The 18038-nt window shown below is 35.6% G+C and overlaps 1 protein-coding gene and 1 long non-coding RNA gene across 4 annotated transcripts in view; one reads left to right on the top strand and one right to left on the bottom strand.

Annotated features, from left to right (window-relative positions):
- Positions 1–5726: 5726 nt before the first annotated feature.
- LOC118765131 lies at positions 5727–17493 on the top strand. Its single transcript, XR_005000984.1, has 3 exons — positions 5727–5861; positions 12363–12568; positions 17432–17493. It is a non-coding gene; the product is annotated as an uncharacterized LOC118765131 (long non-coding RNA).
- LOC115216806 (coiled-coil domain-containing protein 189-like) overlaps positions 14118–18038 on the bottom strand; it is a 48451-nt gene continuing 44530 nt past the window's right edge. For all 3 annotated transcript variants that reach the window (XM_036506653.1, XM_029786386.2, XM_036506654.1), the window contains one exon: positions 14118–15006. In XM_036506653.1, coding sequence (XP_036362546.1) covers positions 14795–15006 — 212 coding nt within the window. In that variant the 3' untranslated portion in view covers positions 14118–14794. The remainder of the gene's footprint in view (positions 15007–18038) is intronic.

Genomic DNA, 18038 nt, shown 5'->3' with positions numbered 1-18038 from the left:
CGTCACCTTCAAAATAAGCGCAACTATGCCTCCCCTGGTCTCGATGGAGTTACATACCTGCTTCTCAAACGTGGCAGGTACTTCCTTTTACACCAGCTTTCTATTTTCTTCCAGTACTGTCTCAACAATGGTGCTAGTCCGGAGCAGTGGAAAACTGCCAGTGTCATTCCTCTGTTCAAAAAGGGCGACCGCACATCACCTGTCAACTATCGCCCAGTCAGTCTCACTAGCTGTATTGCAAAACTGATGGAATCGTGTGTCAGAGAAACACTCTGGAACTTCTGGAACTCTCACAGTCTCATCCGACCCTCACAATATGGATTTGTCCCTAACTCCAGCTGCAGTGATCAGCTTGTCGAGTTCCTTGAGGACATTACTCAGATCACTGACAGTGGCTCATGGGTGGATGTTGTCTACCTTGACTTTGCTAAAGCTTTCAACTCTGTGCCACACAAAAGGATTATGGTGAAACTCTCTGCAATGGGTGTGAGGGATGACCTTTTTAACTGGTTGAAATCCTTCATCCTCAGCCGAAAGGAGGTAGTCACAGTTCTAGGACAGCACTCTACACCATATGAGATGTCATCGGGTGTACCACAGGGATCTGTTCTTGGTCCCCTCTTGTTTGTGGCATACATTAATGACATAGATGCCAATCTAAAGAATGCCACAGTATTGAAATATGCAGACGACATCAAGTTGTACCTTGAAATCAAGAGGACAGATCCTGATGTCTACAACTCTTTCCTGCAATCAGACCTAGACACAATGCAGCAATGGATCACAGACTGGCAACTGTACCACCATACATTTTAGGAGAAAAAACCCTGCGTTCACATACTCCCTCCACAACACTGATATCAAGAAATCCTCTTGCGAGCGTGACCTAGGCATCACTGTCAGCAGTGATTTGCGTTGGACAAAGCATATCTCTAAAATTGTCAAGAAGGCCGAGGGTGTCTTGGCATCACTCAGCAAGACTTTTGTTAGCCGCTCTCCAGCCATCTATTTAAAACTATATACAGCTATGGTACGACCACACTTGGAATTCGCATCATCGGTTTGGAACCCCTATCTTGCTCAGAACATTGACCTCCTGGAATCTGTCCAGAGACGTGCAACCAAACGCATACCCTCCATCAGACACCTACCATATTCTGAGCGCCTTGTTTCCCTGGGCATGGATTCACTGAAGCTCCGGCGTCTGGCGACGGACTTGGTAAACACCCACAAAGTTATCAACCACCTCACCAACAACAACACTGAACACCTTTTTGATCTCCATGTGTCTAACACACGTGGACATGCCTACAAAGTCAGAAAACAACACAGCTCCCATGACTTTCGGAAACATTTTTCACGCTCAGAGTTGCTGAAGCATGGAATAAACTGCCTGCGTCAGTTGTTGACTGCCATGACACTGCATCCTTTAAGGCCCTCATGCTTTCCGAAATCCGCCGATTATATATACACTTTAGATTAGTTGTAATGCACCTGAGCACTGTACACAATTATTATTATTATTATATATATGAGTTCTATTTCATCCTTTACTTTGCAGGGTTCCAAAGATTTCTAATGATTCTTCATCGGTAGCTTACTATTGTAAGTATTATTTTTAAATATGAAAATGCTACAAGTATAAGGTTTGTTATGAGCATTTATAGAGCACGTATCCCATATAAACTCAACAAACAGTTAAAGAAGGAGAAGAGAGGGCGTTAGAAGTCTTATAAAATTTTAATCCATGCATACGATCGTTTCCAATGGTAATATTAACATGTAATAAACATGGAAAAAAATCAAAAATTAATTTAATTAAAATCATAATTAAATTATTTACATATTACTGTTCTCCTCAGTGCGAAAGAAGAATACATCAAAAAGAATAAATCAGAAGGATATTATATTGTTACAGAAGTCTAGGTGGAGTGAGTGTCATATAACATATTCAGATATTCATAATATTATGAAAGATGAAATATAAAAACATGCTTAGGTAGTGTTGAGTCTAGTTGTGCATGAACTATAACTGACGCGGCTAACGGATATTATGAAATATAAGTGAACTAGCAAACGCACCCGTCCTTTGGACAGTTTAAGTTGCTTTCGTGGTATTTTTTTCACCAAATAATTGAACTACCGAGAAGGTTTATGTGTAGCACGGCAATCTGTTTCCGATTAACCTAGGAACGGAAAATCAAACTGAAGGCTGGTTATTATGGAGGTCGTTGCACTCTTAATGATCATTGAACATATAAGTTTGCAAGCGATGTAAAGTAGAGCTACTGAAGTGTTTTGGGAGTAGATTACGGATAATGACTACAAAATATAGTTGTTCTACACGAAAGCGAAATTTCTTGTCAGAAACAGCCACATAAATGGTGTAAGGAAATTGAACGAAAATGTTGAAACTTCCCCTCTGCGAGTTTCTTTTTTTTTCTTTTTCGGAGAGAAAAGCTAACAAAAGCCCCTTCATTCTATCTTCCCACATAGCGTGCACATAAACTAACAATGAATGCTGCATAAAGTTAAACTGTTATGGAGCTTCCTGAAAGATACGTATAGCTTTCGCTAGTGGAAGCAAAACTCTTATTTAAAGGTTGATTCGTTGGGACGAATCATATGTGAGTTTTTAAAAAAGGCTAGAATGACAATGCTAAAACGTATTTGAAACAATGGATAGTAGTCGAAATATCATAATGGATGGGTAAATAAGCATACTTAAAGTGAAACAACGATATCAAAGTTTTAAAAAAAAGGTATCAACAAACAGAAGAGAGGGAAAGGGACATCACCTTTCAAGTAACTCAGAATAGGTAAAGTTTAATGCAGTTTAAATATGTAGATTAAGATAGTTTGGTATTGGATATTCATCATGTATACGTAGTTTTCCTAGTCAATTGAATTACCGTCGTAAGTGGACAGCAGAAATAAACAGACAAAATCCTTTCACTTTTATAAAAAGAAAGATTAGTTATCGGCAGCTTGCATGAGCTTGCTAGCGCTTTTGGTTTCATAAGTTTATGCAGCCGTGAAAAAAATCGATAATGCTTTTGCAGCAAAGTTGCATCTCACAACGATGACGTCATTTGAAGTATTACGTGCCAGGAAAAATTCAACATTTTTGTTTAATTTTCAAACTTTTTTCGAGCTTAAAAGCAAAATTTCACAGCGACTAAAAATGTGAATTATAGCCCTTCTCAAGGGCTACATGCAGATGTAATTTCTTTTCCTGAAGAGGCTTACAATGTGATCAGAAAAAAAAATTAAAAGAAAACTCGTTTTTTCAACAATGAAAAATCTTTGCTTAGTAGCCTGAATTTCGCGACAAAATTCATGATTATAAAGCACAACAGCCCAAAGTGCATGCTGTTGAGCGTTAGATACCAATCTGGAGGGGCTTAGAGCCCCCTTGAATCGATAAAAAATCACTCTTTTCACCATAGCAACAGCATATTTCCAGATGGCGAGTTTAACCTACTCAACTCTCTGCCTCATCACGCCTTCTATGCCTGTGTCAATTTTCAGCTCGATCCGACCACTGGTCTGGCTGCCAACCTCTGACGTAGCAAAATGTGCACACAATTTTGACCCAAAGCCTCTTTTATATATATATAGAAAATGTTTTAAAAAATAATCTCTCTATATGAAGATAAGCAATATAGTGATTTACATTCCATATAAAGCATGGTATACAATGAAAAAAAATGAAAATAAATTATGGTGTATATTAAAAAGAAATTTTTTTTTAATTTCTAGAATAAGAAATATAAGTAGTTAGTATAATTTTATATAAGTTACTTGAAATTTAAAAGACAAAAATATTTAGGGTTGTTGGGGAGTGATTATTAAGTTAATATAATGGGGAAAAAAGTTTTATTATTAGTTAAAAAGCATTATATTCGTTTGTGTGAAATAAGTCTAAGCGGAAGGATTAAAAAAAAAAGAATAGTTGTTAATATTACAGAATTGAGAGAGAAAATACGTGCTGTGGTTAAAAATATTGAAAAAAAACGTACAGTGATAAAAGAGTTTATTTGAAATGTTGAATAAGGTAACAATGAAGGGGAGATAAGGCTAAGGTAACTTCGTAAGAAAGATTTTTCGAAAAAATACGTTTCTATATTTTAATATTAACTATGTTAGATATTTTTAAAACATTACAATATGAATTGAGAATCGTACTGTAGAGTTATTATATACCCTACAAGAGCAACCTGCCTCCTCCTTTGCATAACATAAAAAATACTTTATCAAGTATCCACAATGCAAGGGAAGAGGCAGGTTGCCTCTTGAAGGGTATGTAATAACTGTCCAATGCGATACCTAGACCTAATATCTGTAATAACAGTAATGAAACATCGGACAGCAGATTAACCACGTCTCACACCAATCCAGTTGCCACGCCCAGAGATAATAACCAAACCGGGACCAGCATCTCAGAGAGCGTCACCGAAGATCTCGATACCACCGCCACAGATAATGAACAAACAATAGATGCAGATAGAGTGACCAGTATAGACGCCGCACCTGGAAATAATGATCTATCAAGAATCAACGACTTGGAGGGGGTATCTGCCATTCCCAGTTCCGCCACCTCAGTTGAGGACCAAACATTCATCTTCGACACCGATGAGATGACCAGCCCCGAGCCGTATGTTGCCAGGAGTGCGAATAGGGCCACATCGATGTTTATAAATATATTGGTTCGGCGAGTACTTCGTTCAAGAAACGTTTTTTTAACCACTAGTCCTCCTTCAGAGTTCCAGAAAGACGGTTTGTCACGTCCCTGGCCCGCCATGAGTGGTACCTCAAAGATCAAAGGACTTCGAGTGATGTCAAGTGGAAATTAATTGATTTTCCGGGCCCGTGTAATAATAATAATGAAATTATTGTATACAGAGCTCAGGTGCACCACAACTTGTCAAAAGTACGTATAAAGCATGTGCAGTAATGTACAAATGTCTGGAAAGTGAACAGTGTATGAGTCAGATACGTGCTTGCGTGTGCATGGAGGGGAGAAAATCAGGTGCAGTGTTGGCGAATCACCTGATTTTGTATTAATGGAAAATCTGTATCGCGGACAGAGCCAAAATTCTTAAATATTTTAAGAAGCCTGGCGCATTAAACAGCCGTAAAGAAGTATTTTCTAAATGTATCCACTTCAAATGCTACTTACTAGAAAATTGGATCTCCCCGTTTGATCATTAGGCCATTTAAAAAAATTTTTATTATCTCTCAGTTTAAGGGAGATAACCCGTACTCATTAACGTTTTTTCGTATTCCCCAAGCTCTGAGCGTTTCCTCACGTCTGCGATGTAGACATTTTAAAATTTTGTATTCATATAGAGCCTAAAGAGCTGTCCACAAAGCTTTAGTTTTGTGGGTGTGAAACCTTGGGTAACTCTATGTCCAAGATATAAAATTTTGTTGTAATAATTCCTGCTCTATATTTTTAGAGTGTGCTTTTATTAACTGTGTGTGTGTATAAGCTATAGTTTGTGACTTACCGTCGAGTCCGTTGAAGTTTTTTTTGTGAAAGAGTGCATGGCGGAAAGACAGTGGTAGTAGTTATAAAGTGGTTCTATAAAGTACTAAAAAGGAAGCGAGAGGATAGATATTTCTGACGTGTTTATAACCTGAAATATTTTTTTTAAATGCTTTGTTGTTAATGACAACAAATATAAGGGAGATAACTTGACGTATTTAAATGAAATTGTCCAACGCTTTTGTACGATGTCGGAAGCTATCCAGCTTGATAAGTTACGTTGAACACCTGCTATCGCATCTGGAACGAGTACAGCTATCAGCTGGATCTATAATAAAGATGATACCACCAACTGGACTCTCAAAGGAAGGTAAGGCATATTTTTACTGTACGGTTGCAGTACTGAAAGCGTGTGTTTGGAGGACTAGAATGGAAGGTTCTGTGACAGGGTCCTTCATCTCTGGCTCCGGTTTGCTGTCTTACTTCAGATACCATCTGAAGAGCAAGATGGGGTTGGAGAGGAAGACCCTGCCACCGAGTGAATACGAGAAACGATGGAAGGATGTGATGAGAAAGGTGGGTGTTAGTAACCCAGCTTAATCATTGATGAAAGGAAAAGATAGTCGCTGGGCCTTATAGGCTGCCGGGTTCGATCTTTTTGAACTTTTATTCGTTTTCTTTCTTTGTTTTTGTTTTTTAAAAAAAGTTCTAGTTTAAGGTAAAAATTAATCGTTATATAAAATATTTTCTGAGCAAATTTTTAACATAATGCCCAATCGAACTCATTTAACATATTTGTATTTGTTTGTCTTGTAATGCCCTTTTCTATGTACGATCTGTTTGATCATAATAAAGATTTTATGTCATATGGCCTCTCGTGTATAGGTACATTTGTGAGTATTTGAGGTATCATTCTGAGGGAATGATTTACCATAAAATACTGCAAAGATGTACACTCTCTCTTGTGTAAATTTCTGCTTAGTTAAGGTAGTTCCTTTATAGAATGATTTATTGCATATATGACAGTGAAATGGCTTCTCTCCTGTATGAATGTGTTTGTGTCAAGTTTCGGATCAGGACTCTCACATAACTTGGATTTTCTCCGTTGTGACGAGGATTTTCCCATTTTGTTTTATTTATATATATATATATATATATATATATATATTATATATATATATATATATATATATATATACACACACACACACACAATGGCTTCGAGATGAGTAGGGGAAGCATCTTTTTAAACAAAAGCCCTTTGGAAAAACGTTTAATTTATTTTTCACTTCATCCTTCTTATTGTCCCACTCCAGATCGATTTTAGCCAATTTTTTTGGCACTACGCACTCAAAAACCACGGGGAAAAGCCTTTACAGGTAAGAAAAAAATTGTAAATATTTTCAAACGAAAATGTGTGATTTAAGGGAGAGTTTGCTGTTGTTTCTCGTACATCCCACGACCACCTTCCTCGTCTTTCTATGTATTGATGTTTTTCAATATTTTTCTCCCTATAAACCCATTTACGCTATAAAAACAATTTTTGAAAAATTACGATTTTTTTCAAACCCTTCCTTCCCGGCTTGTTTCTGTTTATAATATTAGAGAGCCTGATAAAGTTAATGATAATAATAATGAAATTATTGTATACGGTGCTCATTTGCACCACAACTTGTCAAAAGTGCATAAAGCATATGCAGTAATGTAGAAATGTCTGGAAAGTGAACAGTGTATGAGTCAAATACATGCTTGCGTTGTATGGAGGGGAGAAAATCAGGTGTAGTGTTGGCGAATCACCTGATTTTGGAAGTTCTGAAGGATGCGGTGCTTCGACAACTAACAACTGATGCCGGCAGTTTGTTCCATACTTCAGCAACTCTTAGCGTGAAAAAGTGTTTCAGAATGTCATGGGAGCTGTGCTGTTTTCTGACTTTGTAAACATGTCCACGGGTGTTAGACAGGTGGAGTTTGAAAGGTGCTCAGAGTTATTGTTAGTAATGCTAGGATTTAACCACAGTAATTTAAAAGAAAGGGGGTTGTAAAAGATAATATATTTTGATAGCATACCTTTCTGTTTGTAAGTATGTTTTTCTTACACACACGCTCACACTCGCTTGGTTCAGGTGAGAGCTTAAAAATTTAGATTACTTTTTCCTTTTTTTTATTTTTGTTGCTTATATCCCAGTATTGAACCACTTATGTGTTAATTCCTCTTCACCATTACATAAAATGTGTTTATGGGGAGAAAAATATTGAAATATATCAATGCATGTGGGAGTAACAAAGAAACGAGGAAGGTGGACGTGGAATGTGCCAAATCTCCCTTAAATCTCACACATTTTCATCTAAAAATATTTACTATTTTTCTACAGGAATGACTTCTCGCATGGTTTTTAAGTCCGTAGAGCCAAAAAAATTGGCCAAAATTGGGTCCGAAGTGGGGTGAGGAGGTAAGAGGCAAAGTGAAAAAAATATCATAAATCTTCAAAACATTTTTTTTTCCATAGAGAGATGACTCCTATCATTTCGAAGGTCATGGTGAAAACAAAATTGGAAAACTCCCCCATCAGAACTGAGAAAATCTAGCTTATGTGGGTGGGCATCCTGATACGAAACTCTACCCCCAGAAGCATTTAAACATACCAGATCACTGCTACAAGGTCAAAACCGCCAGAACGACTAGGCAGACCACAATGTTAATACAGTACCAACAGTACACAAGAGCACAGGCACACACTAAGACACATCCACTTTAACACAATACCAAGAACAGCTACTGCCCCACCAATATACACGGTCATTACATTACCAATATAAACGCAACATAGCTACACAAGTGTGTCAAGCCCCCGACTTTGTTTCCTCATAACTTTCAGAAAAATTAATATATTTGATGAAATTTATCTACAAATATGCTTCAGATGGTGTAGATTCTGATTAGATTGGAATTTCCCACAAGTCTGTTTTGTTTTCTTATGACTTTCAGATAATGGCTATCTTTTATTTATTTTTTTTATTTTCTACAAATATTTTTTCAGATTATGTACATTACAGTTATATTGGAATGTAATGTAGAAAATAATGCTGGACACCCATACATACATACTGACACAAATTTTTCAAAATTTCAATTTTCATCACTGTGTTTGTAGTTAGAGCCCACCTGTTTTCTTTTTCATATGAAATGTTGATACAATTGTAATCTACAGTATCTGAAAGGTATTTGTAGAAAATTTCATTTAAAAAAATATCTATTTTTCTTAATGTTACGAGGAAATAAAACCCAACTCACAAATTTTCCCACCACGCAACAAATTGTAATATAAACAGAATCTACACCACCTGGAACATATTTATAGAAAATTTTATTTTAAAATATACATTTTTCTGAAAGTTATGAGGACGCAAATTCGGTGGGGCACACATGTGTAGGAATGTCTATAAAAGCAACCCCTGTAACATAAATATACATAGTCACTATCTCATCAATATTTTAACCACCATGAATATCAAAACATTACTCAAAAACTACTACAGTAACAATACACGTAGCCCACTCTACTATAAACACACACACACAGACACACACTATATAATCAAGATCAGTTGTTCTCAAGCAGTGCACTATAGAGCACTAAAGTAGTGCAATGAGTAGCCAGATGCATTGTGGATAAAAAGCACTTCCCACCTCGCCTGTGTTTGTGTCACATAAAAAGCACTAAATCCACTCTGCTTAGTGGTTGGTGTTAGGAAGAGCATCCAGCTGTAAAAATCTTGCCAAAACAGTCACAGAAGTCCAGTGTAGGCTTCAGCCTGGCTGGCTCTTGTGGTACTGTCCCACTCATGCTAGCATGGAACATGGATGTTAAATGATGATGATATTAACTCTATAAAAAATTCAAACTAAAGCTTCAGTGTCTTGAACATGGCTGTGTTATGTACACAAATATGGTTAAGCTAAATGGCATACTTAATGTATGGCATCTAGATAGCATACTTAATGTATAAGTATTGTTGATCAGCCAGTTACCACAATATTTGACCTGAGCTAGAATTTCTTGTTGATTTGTTGTGTTGAAAACGCAATAAATATCAAAGAGAGATGAAAATTCACCCCAGCATAGGTCAGTGAGTGCCATGACCAAGGGGGCCCCCAAGTTCGGTGCCACTTAAAAAGCATCCAATCCACACTGTAAAGTGGTTGGCATTTGGAAAAGCATCCATCTGTAAAAACTATGCTAATACTGACCTCGCCTGTGCTTGTGCCATGTAAAAAGCACTCAGCCCACTCTGCCAGGTGGTTGGTTTTAGGAAATACATTCAGCTATAAAAACCCTGCCAAAACAGACACAGAAATCTGGTGCAGGCTTCTGCCTGGCCAACTCCTGTCAAACTGTCCAACCCATGCCAGTTAAATGATGATGATGGTGGTGATGATGCAAAAGGCCACATGTTGTATTTGTATTTGAGGCAATTTGCAATTGCTTTGTAAATTTTTTACTTTAAAGCAGTTTCTTATTAACCTTCCATGAAGGCACACCAGTAAATTTTATATTTCATCTCCAGTTTGACAAAAAGATTGAGGAACTCTGTTCTAGATGCATCAACAATACAATAGATCAGTGCTTCTCAGACTGACAAATACCAGACACTATCAGCCAAAATATTATGGGAAATATTTGGTTTCACCCTTCTTTAATAATGAGAAAATAAAATATAGTTTGCATCAATATGATTTTTCTTCTTTTGCCATGCTGATGGACAATTTTAAAGTCATCTCAATTTTTAAATATGGCATTTTGTCTGCCCCTTTTCAATACTCACCAGAACCATAAGAGAACAGCCATTCCATCCTCCTTCACACACCTCCCACCATGAGAAGCACTAAACTAGAACATGAGATACCATGAGGCCTTCTTAGCATTCACTCAAACTGCTCAACAGAACTACCGTAAATCTTCAAGTATAGTCCGCCCTTGAGTAAAATACGCAGGGGATTTTTAGGGGGCTGTACTTCTGAAAAACCTAAACCTTGTGTATAATACGCACTCCTTCTCTAACTTGAGTCGTGTGTAATTAAACCAGCAGCACCTAGTCGAACAAACACTTTCGCGCATGCGTAATACAATAATGGTGATGTTCTTAACTGTTATATGGGAATGTAGGTATGTTTGCAAATTGTTTTTTTTTTTACATGTTATTCTGTGTTCTGAATACTTTTATTTTAATAAATGTTGCTTACTGCAAGTTATGGATGATTCTTTTATGACTTCATTGCTTTTAGGCTTAGATTAAGGTATTTTCGCGCCCGACATCCCAAAATGCATCTGAATAAACATTGCCAGACAGCAAATAGAGACTCGGACATTGCTTAGAAAATACTTTTATTTTTTAACCTCGTATATAGTATGCACTAGGGATTTTGACCATTAAATTTTGGGAAAACAGTGCGGATTATACTTGAGGATTTACGGTATATCATTCTTTTCAAAAGCAACTTACCATCTTACAAAACAAAAAAATATTGAAGGTTACATTGCATAATGTCATCCTAGGTGCACTACATCTAAGGAAAGACTGGACATTCCTGGCTGGAGCATTTTTTATCTTATGTCTGTTTAATAAAAGCTGAATTGTTGCTAAACAGTAGTTCTACTTTTCATGAACCCATTAACTGCAACATATCTTGATTTAAATTCATCTCTTGCGTACACAGTTCTCTTATTTGTTGCTCTTATGTAGTTTCTCTTGCTTAAACTTCAGCAAGAAGTATTCTTATTTCTTATTTCCTTATTGCCTACAAGGGGCTAAACATAGAGGGGATAAACAAGGAAAGACAAACGGATTAAGTCGATTACATCAACCCCAGTGCGTAACTGGTACTTAATTTATCGACCCCGAAAAGATGAAAGGCAAAGTCGACCTTGGCGGAATTTGAACTCAGAACGTAGCGGCAGACGAAATACTGCTAAGCATTTTGCCTGGCATGCTAACGATTCTGTGGCCATTTGAATAGTCATTTTCTGACCCACAGAATTCATCCATTCCATGTGTCCTTACAAAGATACATAGTCCCAATACCACAGATATTTGGAGGACCATCACAAATAGTCCCTGCACTATACATTCATAGTATTTAACTCTATATGAATAAAATATGTCACTATATCACATATAACATGACACAATTCAGAGCACCATAATAACAATACAATCACTAAAGTAGCATAGTATATAGGATGCTGTGTGTACATGCTACTGTACACTATGTCAACATAGTATAGGACAGTAACATTGACTGGACACTACATATATGTTAGGGAGGGCGTCCAGCTGTAGGAACTGCCAAGCCAGCCTGGAACCTGGTGTAGCTCCCCAGCTTCAGTCAAACTGTCTAACCTATACCAGCATGGAAAGTGGACTTTAAATGATGATGATGTATATGGTTTAAGGCACTACATGTACTTGGTATAAAGCACTGTATTTACATATTATATGATACAATATCAAGGTAGTATAGCTTATTGTATTAACATAACATGTAATATGTTTGCATTGTCTAGGACATTATATCAACATAATTCAAAATCCAGTTTGTACATAGTGTATATGGCATACTATATGAATATAGTATAGGATGCTATTTGTACATAGGATACTATGCACATATAGATTGGAATGACTGTGATAAAGCAAAATGTTTAGCATTTCATTTAACAAACTATAGACCTTAAATCTTCACATTATGGCTTCCTCAAGTTGAGATTTCTTGTTTACAGAAATTGTAAAGTGTAACCACTAATTTCAGGATACAGTCTATACAGAAACTTGAATAAATTTTAACTATTTCAAAATTATACTTTCTTTTTAGCCAAAAGACCATTGAACAATTTGAAAAACTACAATCTCAATACATGCATGCATATTGTAAGAAGGTAATGTGAAGCACAAGACATAAACAAAGATCGGACTCAGTAGTGAGTTTCACATTCCACTGAGGGTAGCATAATGTTGGGTGTCAACCTCAGGATAGGCAAGAATGCAAAATACAAGCCAGAAATAATATACAGAAAACAGGTATGGTATTTGATACTTTATAGAACATACACACATTTCAACAAACCACCATAATAATTACGTAACAGATGTAGAAACATGCAATCTTGCACTTTACTTCATCAATGCTCTGCAATAAATACAATGACTGATGTTTAAAGCTCCAAATATATACACTTTTCCCATTATGCAAATTAACAATTTCACATGCCATACCATATAGCAAGAGACATTCATAGTATTTAAGTACATCATAAATGTACAAGATTACACCCCTCCCAAATTTATGAAGATGCAACCAAGTAATTTTTTTTTATAAAAACAACTAATGTAGTTATTAAATAACTGTACCATAATACAGCTATCTGTGTATGTATATCATATTAGAGTGCTAACAACAGGTTCCTAAATCTATCTTGCTAATTTGTTACACTGTGGAAAGGGGATGGTAAAAGTGCATGATGGAGAGAGAGAAATTCAGATGAATGCTGCTGGCACACATAATCACACAGCTGTTTCTCTGGTATCTTCAGCTACATTAAAATACCAAAGGGGTGATGAAATGGTGTGCAATGGATAGAGATTCAAACAATTATCGGCACATTCACACACACATACAAATGCTGATATGCACATGCACACATAACAATTAGCTGTGTGAGATAATTTGGGGTATGTGTATATATGTGCATGTCATTAGTATTTGTGTGCGTGTGTTCACAGTCTTTGAGTTTCTCACAATTCACCTGATGATTTAATGCCTCCATCTTCAGGCAAGCCCTTGTGAAGATTGAACAATAGCATTATTTCACAATTTTCTTGTTTTTATATATATGTGTGAGTGACTTATAACATTTAAAATGTTATATCGATCTTTAATATTGAGAAATGTGTATTGATTTAACAAACAGCTGGAAAATTTATTATCTAATTAAATGTGTTGTTCATATTCTTTAACCTGCTTGATTAGTGTAGAAAGAAAGTGTAGTATATTTTCTATATTTGAGGAAGAAAATATTAATGAATTTTTCAGTTCTATATTTAAGAGATGAGGAATTATGCACATTATTTACATTCGACAGATATATGTCATCTTGTTAGTTGTTAACACACTTCGGGTGATATACCCTCCAGCCTTCTTCGGGTGTCTTGGGGAAATTTCAAACCTGGGTTCTAATTCCTAAGGTATTTTTCTATGTTGTTGTTGTTCAGGTAACTGCTTGGAATCGAACTTGGAATTTTGGGGTTAGTAGCCCGCGCTCTTAACCACTATGCCATATGCCCATGGGCATATGGCATAGTGGTTAAGACACCTGAAGAAGGCTGGAGGGTATATCTGCCGAAACGTTATGTTAACATCAAGCAAAATGAGGACAAATATCTGTTGAATGTAATGAATTTTTGTTCATGCATGCAACCATCTTCAGATTGATGGTGGTAAAATAAAGTTGTAATCAGTTTGTTGTGAATTGATAAATAATTGAATGCACATACAAATAGGTGAATAAACTACTTGAGTAGTGTCTGGAATTATTCTTTATATAACTTAAGAAGAAAAACAAACAAGAGATAAAGTGAAGTAACAATTTATTGGGATCTATTCATGAGGAAAAATTGTTTTGTGATTGGTTAACAAAAAGTAACATGAGATTATAAAAAAAAAAGTTTACACATTAATGGGGATTTTACAGCTGAAGAAACAAAATTGCAAACTTTTGGTTTAAAAATATTATTATACTTCATTGGCTGTAGTATATAAGATCAATACAATTTAAACCAACAAAATTAATGCTGTTTCTGGACAAATCATATCAACTTTTATCATTGAAAAATGACAAAAATATATAGGTTCTATTTTAAGAAGAAAACAGAAGTTTAGCAAAACAAGCATTGCGGTGGAAAAAGGAAAAGAGGGTATTATAAAGAATCTAGATAAGTAGTAAGTTAAAAGAATAGCTAGAGAGAAAGAGAAATGGCAGGTGGTTTCTAATGGCATAAAAAACATAAGATTTTAATAATCAATAGTAACACATTCAATAATTAATCATAATAGGCATGATGCCTTTGAGGACAACATGAACTTCATATATTTTCCCAGATATTTTACCTAATTTGTTTATAAGTAACAAACTATTATAATTCTTTACCTTCACCATAAAACTAAACAAGAAATGTTTAATTTTATAGGTTTATATAGGTTATACTACTAGAATGCTTCTACCTTCTAAATTAAATTCCATTATATAACTAATGTTCACAGAGGGTTGATGGTCTTTTCCCAGTTTTGCTAAGTCTCTTTGATATTTTTTTAGTATAGTCACGGTATCCAGCATCTTCCAGTTTATTATTCACTATCTTCTCAGATTCTTCCAACTTTTCAGCCACTGCCAATTTCAATTCATTGATTTTTTGTTGTAAAAATTCTGTGATCAGCTTTCTCAAGTGTTTCTTAGCTTCCTCTAAACCATGTAGGAGAGAGAGTAATTAAATGATGGAACAGTAAAAGAAATAATTATTTAATTATCTTTGAGATTAAAAATCAAATTATTTCACAAACTAACTGCAATTCTAACAAAAAATTTTCTACAGACATTGATTTACACAGATTACCAGCTGTGTCAATCTCCCTGGTCTCAGATTGTTTGGAAGCACTGCCCTTCCATCTTAGCTAAAACACAATAATTAAAAGATATAACATCCAATAAGTAAGTGGTCAAATGAAATTAGTATTCTGGATAATTTTTGGTCAGTAAGTGGCCAAATGATCTCAATATTCTGGCCAATAAGTCATAGCTAATAACCAGTCAAATGATTTCAGTATTCTGATAAATAGATCAGAGCCAATAAACAGTTAAATATTTTCAATGTCCCGATCAATAGGCGACAACCAATAAACAGTCAAATAATCTAACTTTTTTTATTTATAATACACACAATATACATAAAGATTTCTTCAGCTGACTTGAAGGAGACATTTGAACTAGATTGACTTTGTACCCCAGTATATAGCTGATATAGAGATGAAATAACTGAGTGTATAAAGTAGAATAAAATATTGGATTAGCTGTTAATGCTGATAGGTGAGGGGTTTAGATCTAGGCTGATGTTTCATGCAAAAAACTCTTTATTCTACATTACTACAGTTTATCTTGCTGCCAGAAGAACTAAATAAGAGATCAACTGGAGGTGTTTGCTAAGATGGATTGCTATACTATCCTATTCAGGTGGATACATAGTTCACATCCAAGTAATACCATATATAAACAACATCATAAAACTACATCTTAGTGTCTGCTGCCTAGAAAACATTTACATACACATTTTTTTTTTGTTTACTTACGCATCCCTTTCATTCCTATTTCACTTGGTTTGACCCCCCACCCTATAACCATTCAATGTCTAAAAAAAATTCTATTCTATTTTTATAACTAAATAGTATTAGGAATTGTATTTTTAAAAATGTTAAAATATTTTGTGCATTGTAGAAATATGACCAATTTATTGCACATGAATTTTAACTGTACTTGAGAGAATCTGTCGAGCCAAGTGAGATTGTAGACATGGCTGATGCTTGTGTTTCATAACTGGCACCCATGCTGCTGGCATATAAAAAGTATCCACTACACTCTCAGAGTGGTTGACATTAGGAAGGGCATCCAGCTGTAGAAATCATGCCAAATCAGATTGGAACCTGGTGCAGCTCCCCAGCTTACCAGTTTCCGGTCAAACCATCCAACCCATGCCAGCATGAAAAACAGGCATTAAATAATGATGATGATGATTTCACAACATTATTTACATTTCTCTTTCACAATGTATAATGTGATCATCTAGTTTATTAATGGAGTGCATTAGCATATTGCATTTCATTAGACAGCAATATCTAAGTCTCTAAAACTACATTATTCAATGTGTTCTTCCTTTCTTTAAAATGACAGGACATGATATGAGGTGGGGTTTGGCTGCAACCCCCAGCAGGTTGCACAGCAAGTTAGAAGCTCCCTTTTTGTTTGGTGTGTACAATAAATGCCTACACACTACTTATTGTGTATATGTTGTTTGGTATGAATAATGTGCAAGTTGTTTGGTGTATATATTTGTATATGTTATTTATCATCATCATCATTTAATGTCCATTCTCCATGCCGCTATGGGCTGGACAGTTTAACAGAAGCTGGCCAGCTGGAGAGCTACCTGGGCACCATTTTGTCTCTTTTAGCAAGGTGCCTTTACGTGGTACTGGTACAGGCGCATTTTACATGGCACCAACACAGGCACTCTTATGTGACACTGGCACGGGTGCTTTTACATGGCACTAGCACCCACAAGCCCACAAAACTAGGAGCTCTCAGCTGAGAGAAAGCCATATAGGAGATGCCTGTATGTATGGACAGCCACAAGTTTACTTAGTTTGACATGACTTCTCAAGCAGAGCAAACTGCCAGAAGTCTTGGTCCCTTACTCATTGGTGTGTAAGTGGGTATACATATTTTTGGTGTGACCATTGTTTAGTATGTAAATGTGTATTTTGTTTGGTTAGTATGTGTGTGCATGTTGTTCAGTATGCCTAAAGTGTGGTGTATATGTCATTTGGTGTATACAATGTGTACATATATTGTTTGATGTGTATAATGTCAGTATATGCTTTTTGATGTGTTCATATATATTGCTTGGTGTGCATATGTTGTTAGCATGTATGCATCCTGTTCGGTGTATATAATGTGTGTATATGTGTATATAGTGGCAAAAAGGCAAAGCAAATAGAAATATACACACACAAATAGACACCCCATAAAACATCGTTTTATGTTTATTCTAACTTGTAAAGGTTTATATTTTTTATTAATTATTATTTATTTTATTAATTATTATTTTACATTTCAGGTTCTATATGTGAACCTCTTGACAGGACCCTTCTCTTTGCTAAGAGAAGTGTGGAGTATAACCCTCATTGCAAGGCCTCTGACATAGCAGAACAAATTTATGTCAGTCCCAGAACAGATGTCAGGCATCTCCACAAACTTGGTTACTATGGCAGAACAACAAGAAGGAAGCCACTTCTTCAACCAGCCAACATCAAGCAGAGAAAAGATAGAACTAGTGTGATGGTTGAGAGGTCACTAGCATTTTGAGACACTGTCATATTCTCTGATGAGTCTAGATGCTGTTGTGTAAGGATATATATGTATGTAAGGTAAAAACTAAGAGAAAACAGTCATTCTAAACATAAATGAAACATTTATTTTATACATTAAATGTCTAAATATCTGTGTTGTTAAGTTTATAATTTATCAGAGTACCTTCAAGAATGTATAGTTACAAGATATATATTACAAATAAGAAAATGGAGAAACACATTAGTTGGGTTATCAGCTTTAGGATATTAGAATGTTGTCTTATTTAATTAACAAAACTACAACCACAATAACATACATATATACAGTATAAAATTCAATACATTTAAGATAAGAATACAAACAGTTATTAAAAA

This window comes from Octopus sinensis, linkage group LG10 (assembly GCF_006345805.1).
Source record: "Octopus sinensis linkage group LG10, ASM634580v1, whole genome shotgun sequence".
Lineage (NCBI taxonomy): Eukaryota > Metazoa > Mollusca > Cephalopoda > Octopoda > Octopodidae > Octopus > Octopus sinensis.
The sequence above is the reverse complement of the archived record's forward strand: the minus strand, read 5'-3'. Positions and strand labels throughout refer to the sequence as shown.